At 42.3% G+C, this 17,992-nt stretch overlaps 2 protein-coding genes across 2 annotated transcripts; both read left to right on the top strand.

The window, feature by feature from the left end:
- Positions 1-1,180: 1,180 nt before the first annotated feature.
- LOC115630797 lies at positions 1,181-4,983 on the top strand. Its single transcript, XM_030527454.1, has 3 exons — positions 1,181-1,308; positions 1,367-1,626; positions 3,766-4,983. The coding sequence occupies exons 1-3, from the start codon at positions 1,242-1,244 to the stop codon at positions 4,192-4,194; spliced, it is 756 nt and encodes a 251-aa protein (XP_030383314.1). The 5' UTR covers positions 1,181-1,241; the 3' UTR covers positions 4,195-4,983.
- Positions 4,529-16,166, top strand: LOC115630795 (fatty acid synthase). Its single transcript, XM_030527453.1, has 6 exons — positions 4,529-4,794; positions 7,903-8,129; positions 8,210-14,907; positions 15,413-15,508; positions 15,578-15,721; positions 15,781-16,166. The coding sequence occupies exons 2-6, from the start codon at positions 7,952-7,954 to the stop codon at positions 15,889-15,891; spliced, it is 7,227 nt and encodes a 2,408-aa protein (XP_030383313.1). The 5' UTR covers positions 4,529-4,794; positions 7,903-7,951; the 3' UTR covers positions 15,892-16,166.
- The last annotated feature ends 1,826 nt before the right edge of the window (positions 16,167-17,992 follow it).

Genomic DNA, 17,992 nt, shown 5'->3' with positions numbered 1-17,992 from the left:
TAGTTCATTATACAAAATTTATAAGTACGAATTTTGGCCTTGGCATGTTTATAAACAAACGAGTCAAATTTTGAATTCGTGATTTTTTGCTTCGATCGATTGATATAAAATATGAAACTTATACTTGTATATAATTTTTTGTTTTGATTTTTTAAAAGAGACCACCAAATGGAACCACTATATGGACCCTACGACCCTATTTATTATTTGAAATAGTTGATCAGCTTAAAAGTTATTGCTGTTCATAAGGATAGACAGACGGACAATATATGTATCTATACGCTACGTTATGCTGATTAGAAACTATTCACTTAGACCTAAGCACTATACAAACTCATTTTACTCAGAGTCTTTGGAAATAGGGGATATAATAAGGAAGGCGGTCTATGAATAATAAGAGAGTTTACTTATAAAGTAAGGAACTAACTGGATCAACTTGACTCGTTTTGCTAATTAAGAAGAAGCATACATATTAGACATATGCTCGTCTGTATACTTTCTGATACACCTACGCTATAGTCGTCTACCACTTGTTTGGAGAAGTGCGAAATATTCCATTACATTCCTAAGAAAGTTTAGAGATAACGTGTGAGCGATCATTCAAAGTTGCGGCGAACATATTAGCTTCTATAAATATTCTTATACAAGTAGATGACTTTTCGAGCTAGAATGAGTTCTATACATAATATGGAGTAATCGCGTTTATAGGTGTACTTTATTAAATATGAATTCCGAATCTTGAAAGTATACATGAATCTGTATGGCAAATGCTTTTGGAAATTCGTGTGCATGTGTATGTAAATACGTTTATTGTCACGCGCATAGCTCCTACATTTTACTATAGAATTCTAATTGGTTTAAATTGATGTTAAATTATATTAATGATGTACTGGAATCTCTAGAATCTCGTAAGTCTGAATTATTGCGCAACTCATTTGCATATGTGAACGTAGTATTAATGGCCACCAGAAAGCAACGAAACAAAGACTGTCTGTTTCCTCTTAAAATTGTTTTACGCCAACGAGGCTCATATGTAGGAAGCAAGCTTGATAGATATTTAAAATTAATTCTTCTCATTCTAAATATTTTTCATTACAAATAGCGCAGTAGGCGTTTAATGTTTATTCAGAACATGTATAGGCGTAGATATAATACACTGTTAGTACGTACACAAAAGTTTGCTCCAAAACACATAAACATATTTTGCATTAATCTCTAAACTTATTTCGTCAAAATTGAAAATGGAAAAAAATACGTCATCATTGTTGCCATATATATTGGACCTGCTTAGTCGCCAGCCGGATTTGTGTAAGCTCAGGTAAAATGTATCTTTTGTGGATGACAACTACTTAGTATATTCCCGCAGGCACGACTGTTGACAACTTGGTCGATCAGATTAAGGATATCGTCCTAAATGAGCACGTTAGTCCCTTCGGCACGCTCAAGCGTGCTGTGGAATTTGCTCTGGAGGTGGGCATGAATCTAGGAATACTGTCATTGAGCGATCAGCGTGTCCGTGTGCCATTTAATTTTAGGAGCAAGAAGGCCAAGACCTGCATGCAAAGTAATCATGTCAAGCGGATACCGCCGGAAATAGGAAAGAAAACCATAAGGCGCCTTGAATTGGTGAGCGAAAATATAGTTCTATTTATCAAATACAATAATAATAAATATGATGAATTTATATTTAGGGATATTTTTAACTATTAATATTTTTGTACATATACTAATATTAAACAGTCGTTTTTATTATGTACACAAATTCCAAATTCCATCAAATTCAATGGAACATATAAATTTTGTTCTTTTGAATAATTCATGAAGTAAATTAAACTTATACATTTTGAACTGAAACAAGTAAAGAAGCTAAAGTCGGGTGTCCCGACTTTGAAATTCTCTGTACATATGTTTACAATAATTTTAGAAAATAAAAAAAATTAAGAAAATTAAAAAAAAAATTGGATCGATTTTACCTCTCTTGGTGTTCGAACTCACGTAAATGGTGTATAGTTGCACATTTACATAGCAATTTCCTCTATGTGAGTGTATGTATGTTTATGCGCGTCTATTCGTGTCTGTGTAAGCATGTTTGCAGCCAACCAAAGCATCATCAAAAACAGCTGCGGTCAGCGCTTGGGCAGCGCGTGGGCATCAAATACATTTATGGCTATAACTTCTTGTTAAATCGATCTATCATAGTGAAACTTGGCATACGGACACATAATAACTAACTGGGGGTATTTGCAAAATGAGTTTGAAATTCCTAGAATTACGGGAGTTACGATTTGAGGGGGGAGGGAGGGAAATTCCAAAAAACACATAAGCATCTTTGACTAAAATTTGGTGTTCCTAGGTGTTATAGTCTCCGAGATATAGGCGATTATACGAATGGAAAATCGGGAAAACCCCCAAAGGGGGCAAATGGGGGGAATCAAAAACATAAACCAAACTCGTATAGCGTACACACATAAGGCATGTTTGTGCAAAATTTTGTGTCTCTATCTCTTATAGTCTCTGAGATCCAGCTGTTCATACGGACGGACAGACGGACAGACAACAGACAGGGCTAGATCGACTCGTCTTATCACGCTGATCAAGAATATATATACTTTGTGGGGTCTGCCACGCCTCCTTCTGCCTGTTACATTTTCAGCTCCCGCAAACCTAATATACTCCTGTACATTTCATGTAAAGAGTATAAAAATAATTCATTGGAGCAAAAAAGGCAGCTGATTAGGTTTCGGCGCAGGTTTAAAATGGCAAATTCGTTTGCTGATGAAAGCGATTAGCTGATGACGAACTTTGGACAGCTTAAGCTCGGCATTCATGTACGGATAATTTTCATGAAAACAGTTCTAAGTGCGGCCAGATATTGTACTGAGACCTAATTGATAATAATCTGTCAAAATTTGTCAGACTTATCCCTAACATTTTAGAGGCCAACTCAGTACACATTTCTGCCTTTTATATGAATTCAGAGTCCATTACTCTCAAGGAAAATGAACGAAATGAAGGCTGCAAATAAATAAACAAAATAATAATTATCAAATATTTCCAAAATATTTAGTAGCTTACGAAACAAAAACCAACTGAAATTTGTAGAACTACTCTTATAATATAATTGTGCTTTTAACAAATTATGTTTTAACAGAAATAATTTACCGAATTACAGGAAACATTGGGAGCAACTGTACCATACAAGCAACTTTTATTTAAATTTGCTGGTAAATTGTTTCCATTGTTTTTGTATAAAATTATACTGTAAATCGGCAAATGTTATTCCAGGTATTTCAGATGTGCTTAAATAGTAACATGTCAAGTCAGAGTCAAAGTCTGATGAATTGTTCTTGAGAAGTATGATTGTAGAAGTAGTCAGAAAGATGGGGGTTAGTTTTTGAAACAAGTGCCAGTTTTTTCCGTGTTATGCCTTTGTGTGCGGGAATCCACTATTTCTAATTTGGGGGACAAAGTTGTAAGAAGAGATTTGATACGCCAATGCATAAATTAATTTGAATATTACTTTTAAAATGCTTCTGCTATATATTATTTATCTTTTCATTAGAGAAGTAAGTTTTGCGGGGGTTTGGGATTATGAAATGGCATATAGACTATACACATATATTTAAACATACCAAGCACAATTCTATATGTGGTCTGTTATCGCAACCTCTGCATTTTCTGACTAGGCTTTTATTAACTACATGTCTTAAATTGTTAAATTATTATTTATATATATATATTTTTTTTTTGAATATATATTTCTAGGCAAATAAACCTTCCCAGAATCGAGTGCCTTCAAAGCGTAGTTCGCGCACTTCCGTTCGCCAGGCGGCCACGAAACGTATCCGGCCGACAAAGTTAAAGCGTCCTGCAAAGCGACGTCCAGAGGTGCGGAGACTAAATCGAAAGCGACTTAAACGTCCCAGGGCCACATTGGGGGCTTTAAAGCATGGAAAGAAAACGAAAACAGCCGCCAAGCGTTTCACCCGTAAGGTTGCAACCAAAAGGGCACGAGGGTCAGCACGTCGAGCAATGATCAGAGCTGCCGCCATCCGTCGCAGGGCTAGAGCTGGAAAGCCGAGACCACGTAGAATGATGCGGGGACCCCTGAGGCGCAACACCGTTAAACGCGGTGTCTCGGGGATTTTGCGGGATCGCTTGGCTAGATTACGTTTGCGCAAATTAAGAAAATAACGGAAAGCAAAAGCGAAAAGTGGCTCACGCACTTGTGCCAGGGGCATTGAACCAACCTGGGCGGGGAAGTGGGTCAATATGGCGGTTTGGGCAACAGCAATCATGTATTTTGTTTGACGCTAAAAAGGTTCAATGAAAACGGCACACACTTGGACTAATTACACCTGAGCATTGGATCTGCGTAGTTTTTGCTTTGTTAGGTACTTTTACAAGTAGAGGCAAATGTTGCATGGCAATTGTGCATGAATTATTCAAAAAGGCTCGCTTCTCGATATTCGAATTCTCGACTCTGGCGTCGTAGCATGAACAAAATCGCTCGCCATTGAGTCGAATTAGTATTGGCAAAAATGTTTATGCATTTCGACTTGGCGAGCTTGGCGACTGTCAATGAACACAGTCCCCCCCAAACCGAGTCCATAAAAAGAGTTGGAAATGTGCGCGACGTGTTCAGTGTGTGTTTCGGAACAAGTCGAGGCGATACGCGCTCAACAAGGATACAGGAGACTACACCAACACGATCAGTCCGCAGATATCGAAACGAATCAAGTGTGAACAAAGGATACAGCCAATCGACCAGCATAAACTAATTAAAAAAGTGAAGTGAGTGCCTGAACCAAATCGCCAAAATACAACAATCGCCCAAGACAACAGTTGAGCTGTGCCATTTTTTTCAAATATACATATATACACATATAACTAATTATACGATATGTGTGTCAAGTGCAATAAATCAGCACCATTTCCATCAAGCAACATTAAAGCAACGGCAGTGCTTAAGTGGCGTGTTTAGACCACTCGTATTTTCTTTTGTGACTTGTGCTCCTCAGTACTCATTGCATATGCAATATATGACCAAACTCTGCCCAGACACAAAGCCAAATGGAAATCAGTTACCTAATGCCTGCATATTGCGATCGATTTAAATACCACTACATTAGAATGTGACTTGCCGCCTGAGGCCTGAGGCACGATGCCTGATGCCCGATGCCCGATGCCTACCTTATCTGTCGTAAGCGCCCCCAGTGCAGTGCAGTGAGCACGCAATCGAGTGCTGTACGAGATTATCTCAGATGTCGGCGGCAGCCCCAGTCGTGCTCTTGACAACAATGGCCGGGGGAACAAACTAACAGCTAGTCATACGATCAATATCAATGCAAGTGGCTTCCACATACAAAACTTTTAATGAACTGTTTATGTATATATGTGTATACTATGTATGTATATACATACACCATATATACAAGTATATTCATAAAATGTTGCTTATCAGGCGCTTGCTTCCCTAGGGGCCCATATCGGTTCAAATAGTGCGACAATATGCAAAATACAAAAATATAACAAAATGGTGACAGGTCTAACAATTGGCGACCCTTCGTTGGGAAAACCCATTCCTATTCCTCTAAATTGTTATACTTGTACATACCTCTAATCAGCGAAGGGTGAAAAGAAGTCCTTCCAGGCCGGAGAAAGTACAAGCGTTCGAAAATTCTTAACATGAAAACTTTTTTTAAGTACACTGATAAAAACAAGATAGAACGCACAGTCGAGCAAGCCCGACAGCAAAATAGCCTGTACTCTCCACAAAAATTTGGCACACGGACACATTAGTACTAACTGGATGTACCTACCAAAATTGATTTCAAAATTCCGAGAATTACGGAAGTTATAGGAAAAAACACGAATTGCGGGGAAGTGGAGGGGTGCATCAGAAAAAAAACACAAACTCGTCCTTTCTCGGACTTAGGAGAACCTGGATACCAAGTTTGGTTATTCTAGCTCATACTTTCTGAGATCCTTGCGTTCATACAGACGGACGGACAGACGGACATGGCTATATCGACTCGTCTTCTCATCCTGATCAAGAATATATACACTTTGTGGGGTCTGCCACGCCTCCTTCTGTGTGTTACATACATGCGCACAAAACTAGTACAGCCTTTCACCCTTTGGGTACAGGAAATTTCAATATTTACACGTAGATTTAACTATTTTAACCATCGGTCTTGCACCATCGTGCATTTTAGTAGATTTAAAGTGTGTACACTTCAATTTTAAGTTGAATATTAAAATATTAATATAAATGATGATGTGGACGTGGGTTTGTTTCACGCCAAAGGTTTATTTTTATACCCTGTACCCGTAGGGTAAAAAGGGTATATTAGGTTTGTGCAAAGTATGTAACATGCAGAAGGAAGCTTTTTCGACCCTATAAAGTAGATATATTCTGAATCAGCATGACGAGAGAAATCGATCTAGACATGTCCGTCCGTCTGTCTGTCTGGATGAACGCAAGGATCTCAGAAACTATAAAAGCTAGAATAACCAAAGTTGGCATCCAGATTCTCCTAGGTCCGAGAAAGGACGAGTTTATTTTATTTTTTTTAATTTTCCCCCCCTTCCCCCGCTACAGAATCAGTCAATAGCGTCCACATTTCAAATGCTACCTAAACTTTGCACACATAATTTATATATAATTGTCTACTGTTGTTCAAAATTTTATTCAATTATTAGCAAAACAAATTCTCGCCAGTACAACCTCCCAAACTGCAGCAACAACTTCGCTCTTCTTCTTCCTCTTTTTGCTGCTGCTATGGGCGCATATAACTCAGTGACGGAAGTTTACCTGGGTACAGGGTATTACACTGTCGGGCTTGCTCGACTGTAGCGTTCTCTCTTGTTATAATTATAAAATATTTCTCAATTTTTTTTGTCTGCTCTATTGTATTTAACTCTTTTCAACTACACATATTTTGTATAGAACCATTTTTGTGGAAAGCAATTTTGAAATTCTTTTGATTATTAATTCTTACCAATTAATTACCTTGACGTTTTTTATGCCTTTTATATATAGTTTAGATCAATATTAATATTAAAAGTGGAGAAAAGATGATTGAATACAATAAATTAACACATATCTATACATATTGGCCCGTTACATTAGAATTCCCGAACCTGAATTTCAAATTAGCGGCCCCTTATATAGTATACCCTACAAAGTATATACATTGCACAGCATACAACAAATTTAGGAATGAATGGATATCCAGCTAGAATTTATCTCCCTCACAAAATCTATGACTTTTGTTGCATTTAACTAAACTAGTTTTATAAGACGAACAAGATAAAGTGATATAAGAAAATCAGTTATCGGAGCTATAAAAAGTAAGGACCAAGAAATAAGGTAACCTTTGAATTTTTAACATACAACCTTTTAACCTTTTTACTTAGCTAACATTTATATGATGAATATTAAAACAGATCTAAATAAAACGATATAAGAAAATCAGTTATCGGAGCTATAGAAAGATATTGCCTAAGAAAGAAATAACTTCGAATTTTTGTACACACAACTTTTTAACATAATATGATCAATATTAAAGAAGAGAGAACGACAGTGAAATACCCTGTACCCAGACAAGCTTCCAGCACTGAATTATATGCGCAAGCAAAATTAGATAATTGTATATAAATTACGTGTGCAAGTTAGCTGATGTAGTTTTTGAAATGTGAAAACAGCATTTATAGGTTTATGAAGTTTAGTGATCTTGAGCACTTTTTTTCAGAATGCGCAAATAATTTTTGAAAATTTGAGATCGTCAAATGTGTATCCATATGTGTTATAGAATAGCGTACACAAATGGTGGCTTTTTATTAACAAGCTGTATTTTCTCATTCGAACTATATGACGCAAATTTTAAATTTCTTCAGATACTCGCGTTAGATCTCCGGCACACCGAACCGAACCACAGAACACAAAATGCCGGATAAGAAGAAATCACATCTGAAAAATGCATCAAACGAACAGGATATTGGTGACATAGTGATATCGGGCCTATCAGGTAAGCTGCCAGAGAGTAGTAATATAGCGGAATTCAGGCATAATTTGCTGAATGGCATCGACATGGTTACAAACGACCCGCGACGCTGGGAGGCAGGTAAGCTTAAGCTTAAGAGTAAATAGTCGACATCTATATTATCGATCCGCATCGCATACTTCTCCGACCCGTTTCGATAGGGATCTATGGGCTACCCGAGCGTATGGCCAAAATGAAAGACGAAGATTTAGAAAAATTTGACGATAAATTCTTCAGCGTTCATCAAAAGCAGGCAGAGCTCATGGATCCTTGCATGCGTATGCTACTTGAGCTGACACATGAGGCCATCATTGATGCGGGCATTAACCCAGTGGAGTTGCGTGGAAGCCGCACCGGTGTCTACATTGGACTGTCCTTTGTAGAGACAGAACACGAGATACCCAACATGGAGCCGAGCAGCATAAACGGCTATTGCCTCACGGGATGTGCCCGCGCTATGTTCGCCAATCGCATCTCGTACACATTCGACTTCAAGGGCCCCAGCTTTATAGTAGATACAGCCTGCTCCAGTTCGTTGGTGGCCCTGGCGCACGCCTACGACGATATGCGCTCCGGTCGTTGCGACTACGCCGTAGTGGCGGGCGTAAATCTCATATTGAAACCAATATTTGCTCTACAGTTTCTGCGCCTGGGCATTGTCAGTCAGGATGGCGCATGCAAGACATTCGATGCAGCTGCCAATGGTTATGCGCGCGCGGACACATGTGCCGTGGTGTTACTTCAACGGAGTGAGCACGCGAAGCGTGTCTATGCCACACTTCTCAATGTGCGGACCAATACTGATGGGTTCAAGGAGCAGGGGGTAACCTTTCCCGATGGTCGCATGCAGCTGCAGCTGTTAAAAGAAACCTACAGTGAAATTGGTCTTAGTCCCGATGAGGTAGTCTATGTGGAAGCACATGGAAGCGGAACACCGGTGGGTGACGATCAGGAGGCCAATATGCTCAGCAATTTTTTCTGTCATAGTAAGCGCCAGTCGCCGCTTCTTATTGGATCAGTAAAGTCTAACATGGGGCATGCGGAACCTGCGTCAGGTGTGAGTGCACTTGCCAAGATGATCATCGCCATGGAGGAGGGCGTGATACCCAGCAACTTGCATTACAAAACGCCGAACCCAGCTGTGCCTGCTCTAGTGCAGGGCCGTCTTAAGGTGGTTAGCCGTAACACGCCTTGGCAAGGTGGCATTGTGGGGCTGAACTCATTTGGTTTCGGTGGTGCAAATGCCCATGTTATCCTAAAGTCGCACGGAAAACGCAAAACGCCTCGAAAAGTAAACGATTCTGAAGGCCTTAAGCTGGTGGTGTGTTCCGGACGCACTACAGAGGCGGTGCAAATGTTGCTAGATGCAGCATCGTCGCATTGTCGGGACGACGAGTTCTTAGCCCTCATAAACGATATACACTCAACATCCATCCCATTGCATCCGTACCGTGGCTACGCCGTTCTAAGCTCTTCTGGTGCCGTGAAGCAAGAAGTACTCGTATATGAAGAGGAGCCACGCCCAATTTGGTTTGTGTACGCAGGGATGGGTAGCCAATGGGCAAGCATGGCTCGCGAGATGATGGGAATACAAGTTTTCCACAAGTCCATTACGTATTGTGCTGAGGTGTTGGCCAAAATGGACTTTGATCTCATTTCCGTTCTTATGAATTCCACCGAACGCACCTTCGACAACATGCTCTATTCCTTTGTGTCCATTTCAGCTGTGCAGGTGGCGTTGACAGACTTGCTTAGGACTTTAAAAATCCAGCCAGATGGCATTATTGGGCACTCGGCGGGGGAGTTGGCAGCCGCTTACATGGATGGGTGTTTGACGGCAGAGCAAACTGTTCTAGCTGCCTACTGGCGAGGAAAGAGCGTTCTGGAGACGCCAGGATTACCCAAAGGAAAGATGGCAGCGGTGGGTCTAAGTTGGGATAAGATCAGCGATCACCTGCCCCCGGACTGCTACCCCGTGTGTCACAATAGCGACGACAATTGTACAGTGTCGGGTCCGCTGGACTCGATGGATGAGGCCATAACTAGACTGGAGGCCGAAGGCGTGTTCGTGCGTGCTGTTGGATCTGGTGGCTATGCGTTTCACAGCAGGTATATTGAAGCTGCGGCGCCTATGCTGCGTAAAAATCTGGAGCGTCTCATAACGAAACCCAAGCCACGTTCGGAGAGGTGGCTAAGTACCAGTGTGCCTGAGGAACAATGGGATACACCCGATTGTCGCATGGCATCGGCTGCATACTTTATCAACAACCTGATCTCCCCAGTGCTATTTAATGAGGCCATAAGGCACATACCCAAGAACGCAATTGTATTAGAAATTGCTCCTCATGGACTTTTCCGAGCTATTCTGCGAACGCTGGGCCCACAGGTCAACTATGTAAGTCTAATGGAGCGTCGGCACCCGAATAACGCCGAGTTTTTGCTGAGCAATTTAGGAAAGCTCTATGCTGCGGGTGCTCAGCCTCAAGTCTTAAATCTAGAACGGCCCATCAGCTATCCAGTGTCGCGCGGAACCCCCATGCTTAATTCTATTATCGGATGGGACCACACACAAAAGTGGAGCTATCCAAAGTTCAAAGGCGGACGTCAAGCGGGTCAGTTGAGCATTGAACTCGATTTAACTAAGGAAGAGCATGCATATCTGAGCGGGCACACTGTCGATGGACGTATACTTTTCCCAGCCACCGGATACATGACTCTGGCCTGGATGATGTTTGCGCAGCAACAGGGCAACGATTTTTTGCGTACCCCCGTTATATTCGAGGATGTGGTCTTCCATCGGGCCACCATTTTGAACACAACGGGACCAGCGGTCAAGTTAACGCTCAACTACTTCCAGGGGAATGGAAGCTTCGAGATATGTGAGGGAAACAGCTTAGTAGTCTCAGGAAAACTAAAACAGGCTGAAAATATTTCCCAAGAAGAGCTCCAACTAAGTGCTTTACCTGGCTGTACCGGGGGTGTTAAATTGTGCACCAAAGATATCTACAAGGAGTTGCGATTGCGCGGCTACGACTACAATGGTATCTTCCAAGGTATTGTCGACGCAGATACGGCAGCTGTCAAAGGTCACTTGCAATGGGTAGATAATTGGATAAGCTTCATGGACACTATGCTGCAGTTTCGCATACTCAGTAATAATATTCGTGAACTATATGTGCCTACGGGCATCGAGCGTGCTGTTATCAATCCCCAGAAACATTTGGAGCTTGTTAGGCAACATGCGAAGGGAAAGGATGGCAGCTCTGTACTCCCTGTTTACTGGTATCGTAACATCTCAGTAGTTAAATGTGGAGGCATCGAAATACATAAGATGAAAACGGCACAAACGCAAAGGCGTACCGGCACCCAAGCAGAACCGACCTTGGAACGCTATAGCTTTGTGCCTCTAGTTAATCAATTTGGTATACATGAAGATCAACAGCGTTCCAAAAGCACTGCTCTAACAGTTGCCATGCAGCTGATAATAGAGAATACTGGCGGTGCTTTGAAGCTGAAAGGCATAGAAATTGCTGGAGCACGTAGTCTAGACAGCCTCAATGCAGCCAAGCTTTTGCAGTTGATTGAGAATGAACCCATCCTTGTAGGTGACGTTGCGGTTGCCACCAACAGCGGGAATGAAGCAGAGCTTGGTGCATTCCTGGCAGAAAAGGGGGTTCGTATCGTAGCGAACGATATAGCCAACGCTGCTGTGGAGCAGAACTGCCACTTTTTGCACTCCGTTGATCTGCTCAGCCGCCAAAGGGACCCTGAAAAATGCCTGGAAAACAGCATTGCCACAATAAAGCCAGATGGCGGCTTTCTTCTACTCGAGGAGAGTGCCAGCTTCTATAATTCTACAGGGTTGAATCTAATTCGAAAAAAGGGGCTTATAGCCGTGCTGGAGCAAAGCTATGGCAGTGATCGTGTTCTCGTATTAGCTCGAAAGGCGCAAAACAGTAAAGACCGACAGGCCACAATTGTCAACATTGCCAGCGCTAACTTTAAATGGGTCACAGAGTTGAAGAGTGCATTGGTCAAGGCGCTCGCCGATCAACGGATCGTCTATATTATCTCTCAGGGTGAGCCGAACTCAGGAGCCTTGGGCCTCATGAATTGCCTGCGCCGTGAGCCAGGCGGTAACCTCTTGCGTCTTTACCACCTTCAAGACGAAGGATTGCCCAGCTTTTCAGTCAACTCCGAGTTCTACAAAGAGCAGCTCTCCAAGGATTTGACATTCAATGTCTTTAAAAATGGGCAATGGGGCACTTATCGACACCTACCACTCGATCCACAACAAGTGCTGTTGCCCGTTAAGCAAGCCTATGTGAATACACTGGTCAAAGGAGATCTTTCCTCACTTAAATGGATAGAGAGCCCATGTACGTCCGTAGACAGCTCGAAATACGAAGCTTGCACGGTTTACTATGCTCCTCTTAACTTTCGCGATGTGATGCTGGCATCTGGCAAGCTGGGCGTGGACGCATTACCTGGTGACTTGGCCTATCAGGATTGTGTGCTGGGTCTGGAGTTTGCCGGTCGTGACTCAAAAGGACGTAGAATAATGGCCATGGTTCCGGCCAAGTCTTTGGCCACCGATTGCTTTGCCAATAAATGCTTAATGTGGGGCATACCAGATAGCTGGAGCATGGAGCAGGCCGCAACAGTCCCTTGTGTCTATGCCACAGTTTACTATGCTCTTGTTGTGCGCGGCCAGATGAAAAAGGGCGAACGTATTCTTATTCACGCTGGCTCTGGCGGCGTGGGGCAAGCAGCCATCTCGGTAGCCTTGCATCACGGTCTAACCGTCTTCACAACCGTAGGTAGCCAGGAAAAGCGTGAATTTCTGCTGAAGCGCTTCCCCAAGTTGCAGGCGCGCAACATTGGCAACTCACGTGACACATCCTTCGAGCAGTTGATTCTCAACGAGACGAATGGTGAAGGTGTGGAGCTGGTCCTGAACTCATTAGCCGAGGAGAAACTGCAAGCTTCTGTTCGCTGTCTCGGCATCAACGGTCGCTTTCTTGAGATTGGAAAGTTTGATTTAAGCAACAACAATCCGCTTGGAATGTCGGTCTTCTTAAAAAATACTTCTTTTCACGGTATCCTGCTCGACAGCGTAATGGAGGGCGAAGAAAATATACAAAAACAAGTTGCTACTCTGGTGGCTGACGGCATCAAGCACGGTGCTGTAGTACCATTGCCCACAACTGTGTACTCGGATCATGAGATAGAAAAGGCCTTTCGCTTTATGGCCTCTGGAAAACATATAGGCAAAGTGGTCATCAAGGTTCGCAACGAAGAGCAACAGGACGCGCTGCCCAAAACACGTTTAATCAATGCCATACCGCGCACGTACATGCATCCAGAAAAGAGCTACATACTAGTCGGAGGTCTCGGTGGCTTTGGTTTGGAGCTGGCCAACTGGCTAGTCTCGCGTGGTGCTCGCTATTTAGTACTTACCTCTCGTTCGGGTGTCCATACCGGTTACCAAGCTCTTATGATTCGTCGTTGGCAGGAGCGTGGCGTAAAGGTGGTCGTTGACACTAATGACGTGACGACGGCAACGGGAGCCAAGAAGCTGTTGGAAACCAGCAATAAATTGGCATTGGTGGGCGGCATTTTCAACCTGGCTGCTGTACTGCGGGACGCACTCTTCGAAAAGCAAACTCCTGCGGATTTCGAGCTGGTTACGGCATCGAAACAGCGCGCTACCCAACACCTTGACCAATGCTCACGAAGCATGTGCACGGCACTAGACTACTTCGTTTGTTTTTCTTCTTTATCCTGTGGTCGCGGTAACGCTGGACAAACTAACTATGGTCTGGCCAATTCCGCCATGGAACGCATATGCGAGCAGCGACAAGCCGAAGGCTATCCTGGCACGGCCATACAGTGGGGCGCTATTGGTGACACAGGCCTTATTATTGAGCACATGGGCAATAACGACACTGTAGTCGGCGGCACACTACCTCAGCGCATGCGTTCATGCCTCGAAACTATAGATTTTTTCCTGCAACAGCCACATCCGGTGTTGGCCTCCATGGTCGTGGCCGAAAAACGGAAGACTGAGCAATCCAATCGTCTTAGTCTGATTGCAACCATTGCAAATATTATGGGCTTGCGTGATGTGAAAACCATTCAGGATAAAACCACTCTCTTCGACTTGGGCATGGACTCCTTAATGAGTACGGAGATTAAACAGACGCTGGAGCGACACTTTGATCTAGTTCTTTCTGCCCAGGAGATTCGCCAGCTCACTTTTAGTGCCCTTAAGCAAATTGACGCACAGGAGCCGGCAACACTGGCAACCGAGCCCACTGCCCCCGCCAAACAGCATGCTGGACAAACGGCCATCGCCCAAACTGATGAAACCCGTAAGGTATTCGCCAAGGAAGTATTACCACAGCAGGTGCTCGTTCGACTGCAGACCAAGGCAACAAAATCAAGCAGCGAGCCAGCTGTATTTTTCCTAGCACCCATCGAAGGGTTCACAATAGCCGTGGAAACATTGGCAGCCTCCCTCGCTTGTCCCGCCTATGGGCTGCAGTGCACTGATCAAGTGCCTCTGGACACAATAGACGCCTGTGTTTCCTATTATCTAAGTCAGATTCAAAAGCTGCAGCCACGAGGTCCCTACAACATTGTCGGCTACTCCTACGGATGTTTATTGGCTCATGCCATAGGCGTGGCCTTGGAACAGCGTCGGTATGGTGTCAAGGTTATAATGCTGGATGGTGCTCCAACTATGGCAAGTGGATATGTCCAGGAGGCGAAGAAGCAAACAGACGACCTCAACAAACAGCAATCTATGACGTTAGCCTACTTTGGAGCGCTACTGGCCGATGTGGACTACAATCAGGTGCGTTACCAACCATATCATTTAATTGCATATCCTTTTTGTAAAGGATATTGGGGTACACAAACACAATCTGTATTTATGTTATCATCAAGTAGAGGCCGATTAGAAAAATCATTTTGTCATTAGTTTTTAGCAAACTGTTATAAATTTGAATCGTTTAATTAAATTTATGATGGGATTGAATAAGTTCTCAAATCTTATAATTATATTAATAAATTAAATGAAAGTATTGTAATGAATTCACCTTGGAGTTTCTTAAGCAAATAACAGTTTAGATTTGATGATTGCTTAAGAAAAAGAAGAAATGACCGTCAGAGCATTTAATTTAGTGTACTTTGCATAGTGTCTGTAGGTAAGACTTCATTCATTATTATTATTATTACTTCTAAATACTAGATATGTATGTATACATAAATGGACATTATTTAACTTGTTCGATTTTTCAATCCATTCTAAATTTTACAAATACTCAGTTTTTATTAACTCTGCTTTTATCGAACTACAGTTGTTGCAAACGCTGGACGGTGTGGATAACTGGACGTCTAAGCTTGACAAACTCGCGGATACTTTAGCTTCGCACACACAACAAACCAAAGAAGTGGTAAGTTCCAACTTTGATTGCAGCAGCAATATCCACATTTATGTATGTGTGTTCGACTTTCGTTAACAGATCAAAAAAGCTGCATGCATGTTTAAGCAAAAGCTGTTGCTCTCCGAAAGCTACAAGGGTGCGAAGCAGCTGCGGAGTGATGTCGTTCTCATTAAATCGGCCGAGCATAATGCCATTATGGCGCAGGACTATGGCCTAAAGGAGGTGAGTTCCTTAGCCTTGAATTTAATTCTTTCTAATCTCACCACTCATTCGCCTTTCAGATCTGTAGCGCACAAATCGATATGCATGTAGTGGCGGGTACACATCGCACATTCCTTAAAGAGGCTCAAACATTACAGATAATTGAGCGGGTGCTGTATAAGCGACTTTAGTAGTCTCATCTTAACATACCTTAACATAGAGTAATCTTTAATAAATTAGCTTTAAATTGTACTTATGTATATATGTATGTATGTATGTTTGTATGCATGCATACACGTTAGTTTTTTGTTTGTTTTCCTTTTCATGCGCGTGCCCGTGCCTCGCGGATTCTACGATAATTTATAACCTCTATGAACTGTTCAATTTCAAAGTGCGTTCTGTACAGTGCTCATAAGTGATAACTTCTGCACTTCCACTTCATAATAAACATTTATCAACGAACTGATCTGCTAGACGATTAATGCTTTATACTGCTACATATACACGTACTTAAATATACATACATATATAAAAAGTGGTCCGATGTCTGGCCGGCCGATCAGTCGGTCAGTCGTGCACGGTTACGAACACTTATGTATCAGCATCCATCCACGATTCCCTTTAATTTCAAATTAAATGCAGCCATCAGTCGCATAAACTGTAACGAAGAGAGTTCAGAGCGAGAGAGCCAACAAAAACAAGCGAAACATTCGTTTACAGCACGCGAGCTTAGCGGCCCTGCACAAAAACGAGGCAAAGCTTTCCAGCCAGCATCGCAGTCACGGTCGACGTCAACGCCGGCATCGCTGCTTATCTACCATGACACGCGTTTCGCTCTCACTGTGCCCGGAGAGCTTTTAGCCGCTGCCAGCCGGGCGGTATATAAACGGATGCTCACCTGATGGCTGGACTATTAGTCGTTATTCAAATTTCGCAGCTATAGGAGCAGCAGCAGCAGCCGGTATCAGTGTGTCTCAGTCACTACGTGAACGTAACGTAGGTCGTGCAGATTAACGGTAGTTGCCCAAAAACCGCTACGCTTTGAAACTGTCTACCGCCCTCTCATTTTAAAGTGAATAGCAAAAAGTGGAAAAATATTTTGCAAAAAAGCCAAAGAACTCTACGAACAAGAACAACTTTGAAGTGCTAAACAATTTTGTGAGGTGCTCAATAAAGTCAATCGGTTAATATTGAGACCTGATTTGGCAATTACTCAGCATAAAGGACACAGCGGTTTTTAAAGCAGAAAGGACCTACTGCCCAAAAACCGTCTTGTGACTTTTGACATATCCCCACAAAGCAACTGAATTTGAGAAACTTTCCGCAAAAAGCTGTAGAACAGCTGTAAAAGGAAATCGCCTGATTTTAAGGTATGTACAAAGAACAAAATGGCAGCCGCAGGAATAGGCTTTGTGTGTATGTGTCTGTGTGTGGGCGCGAAAGAGAAGGATGAGGCAGGTTTTTAGCGCCACATGAAAATAAAAATGGTTCCGAACAGTTGCTGGCGAATTATTCCTAGCCAATTTCGCAAAACTGAAAACTTGGAAAGAAATAATATACTATATATGTACATACATATAAAATAGGGAATAACAGAAGAAGTCCAGAGAAGAACAGTTTTAACAGTTCAGTTAAAATTTATTCAGAATAGCTGAAAAACGCAAAAAAACTTTTATACAACAAAAATTTCAATTACCAAAATTGCTACATATGTTTGTATGTATTTATACATTTTTATTCTACAGGCAACTACCTCGTGTATAAAGCTTGACCTTTCAGACATTTGGTAGTCACAAAAAATTCCAAAGTGTTTATAGGAAAACAAAGCGCATTCGCCCACAACCCCGACTGAGTGTCGGAGTGTCTCTTCCTTCCTCACCTCACTCACAGTTGCTATAAATTTCGCGTCGCTTACACTTGTACACTTGCACGCTTACTAATTAGAGTCCAAATTCTCGGTACGATATCTAAACTCAAACACTCACACGCACAAATGTGTCTACATATACACTCGGCCCATAGGAACAACTTGTGAAGTCCGCCCTGCGGGCTGCGGGAAAAGGGGCAAGCCCAACTGGCGACAACGTTCTATAAATGTTTATGGGCTTCTTAGTATTTAATATGTATTTGATAGGGTTTCAGCCGCTAATTGACCAGCGTGTCAACTTTATTTGTACGATTTCCATTAGACAAAGAATAAACAACATTTTAAAAACGCACACAACTAACTGCTGATTGGAAAATTTATAAAGCCTACAAGTGTCGGGCGCTAATCTACCTTCCGGCTTGTCA

Source organism: Scaptodrosophila lebanonensis, unplaced genomic scaffold (genome assembly GCF_003285725.1).
Source record: "Scaptodrosophila lebanonensis strain 11010-0011.00,11010-0021.00 unplaced genomic scaffold, SlebRS2 tig00001410-arrow-pilon, whole genome shotgun sequence".
Taxonomy (NCBI): domain Eukaryota; kingdom Metazoa; phylum Arthropoda; class Insecta; order Diptera; family Drosophilidae; genus Scaptodrosophila; species Scaptodrosophila lebanonensis.
Note: the sequence above shows the minus strand (reverse complement) of the source record. Positions and strands in the feature narration are given on the sequence as shown.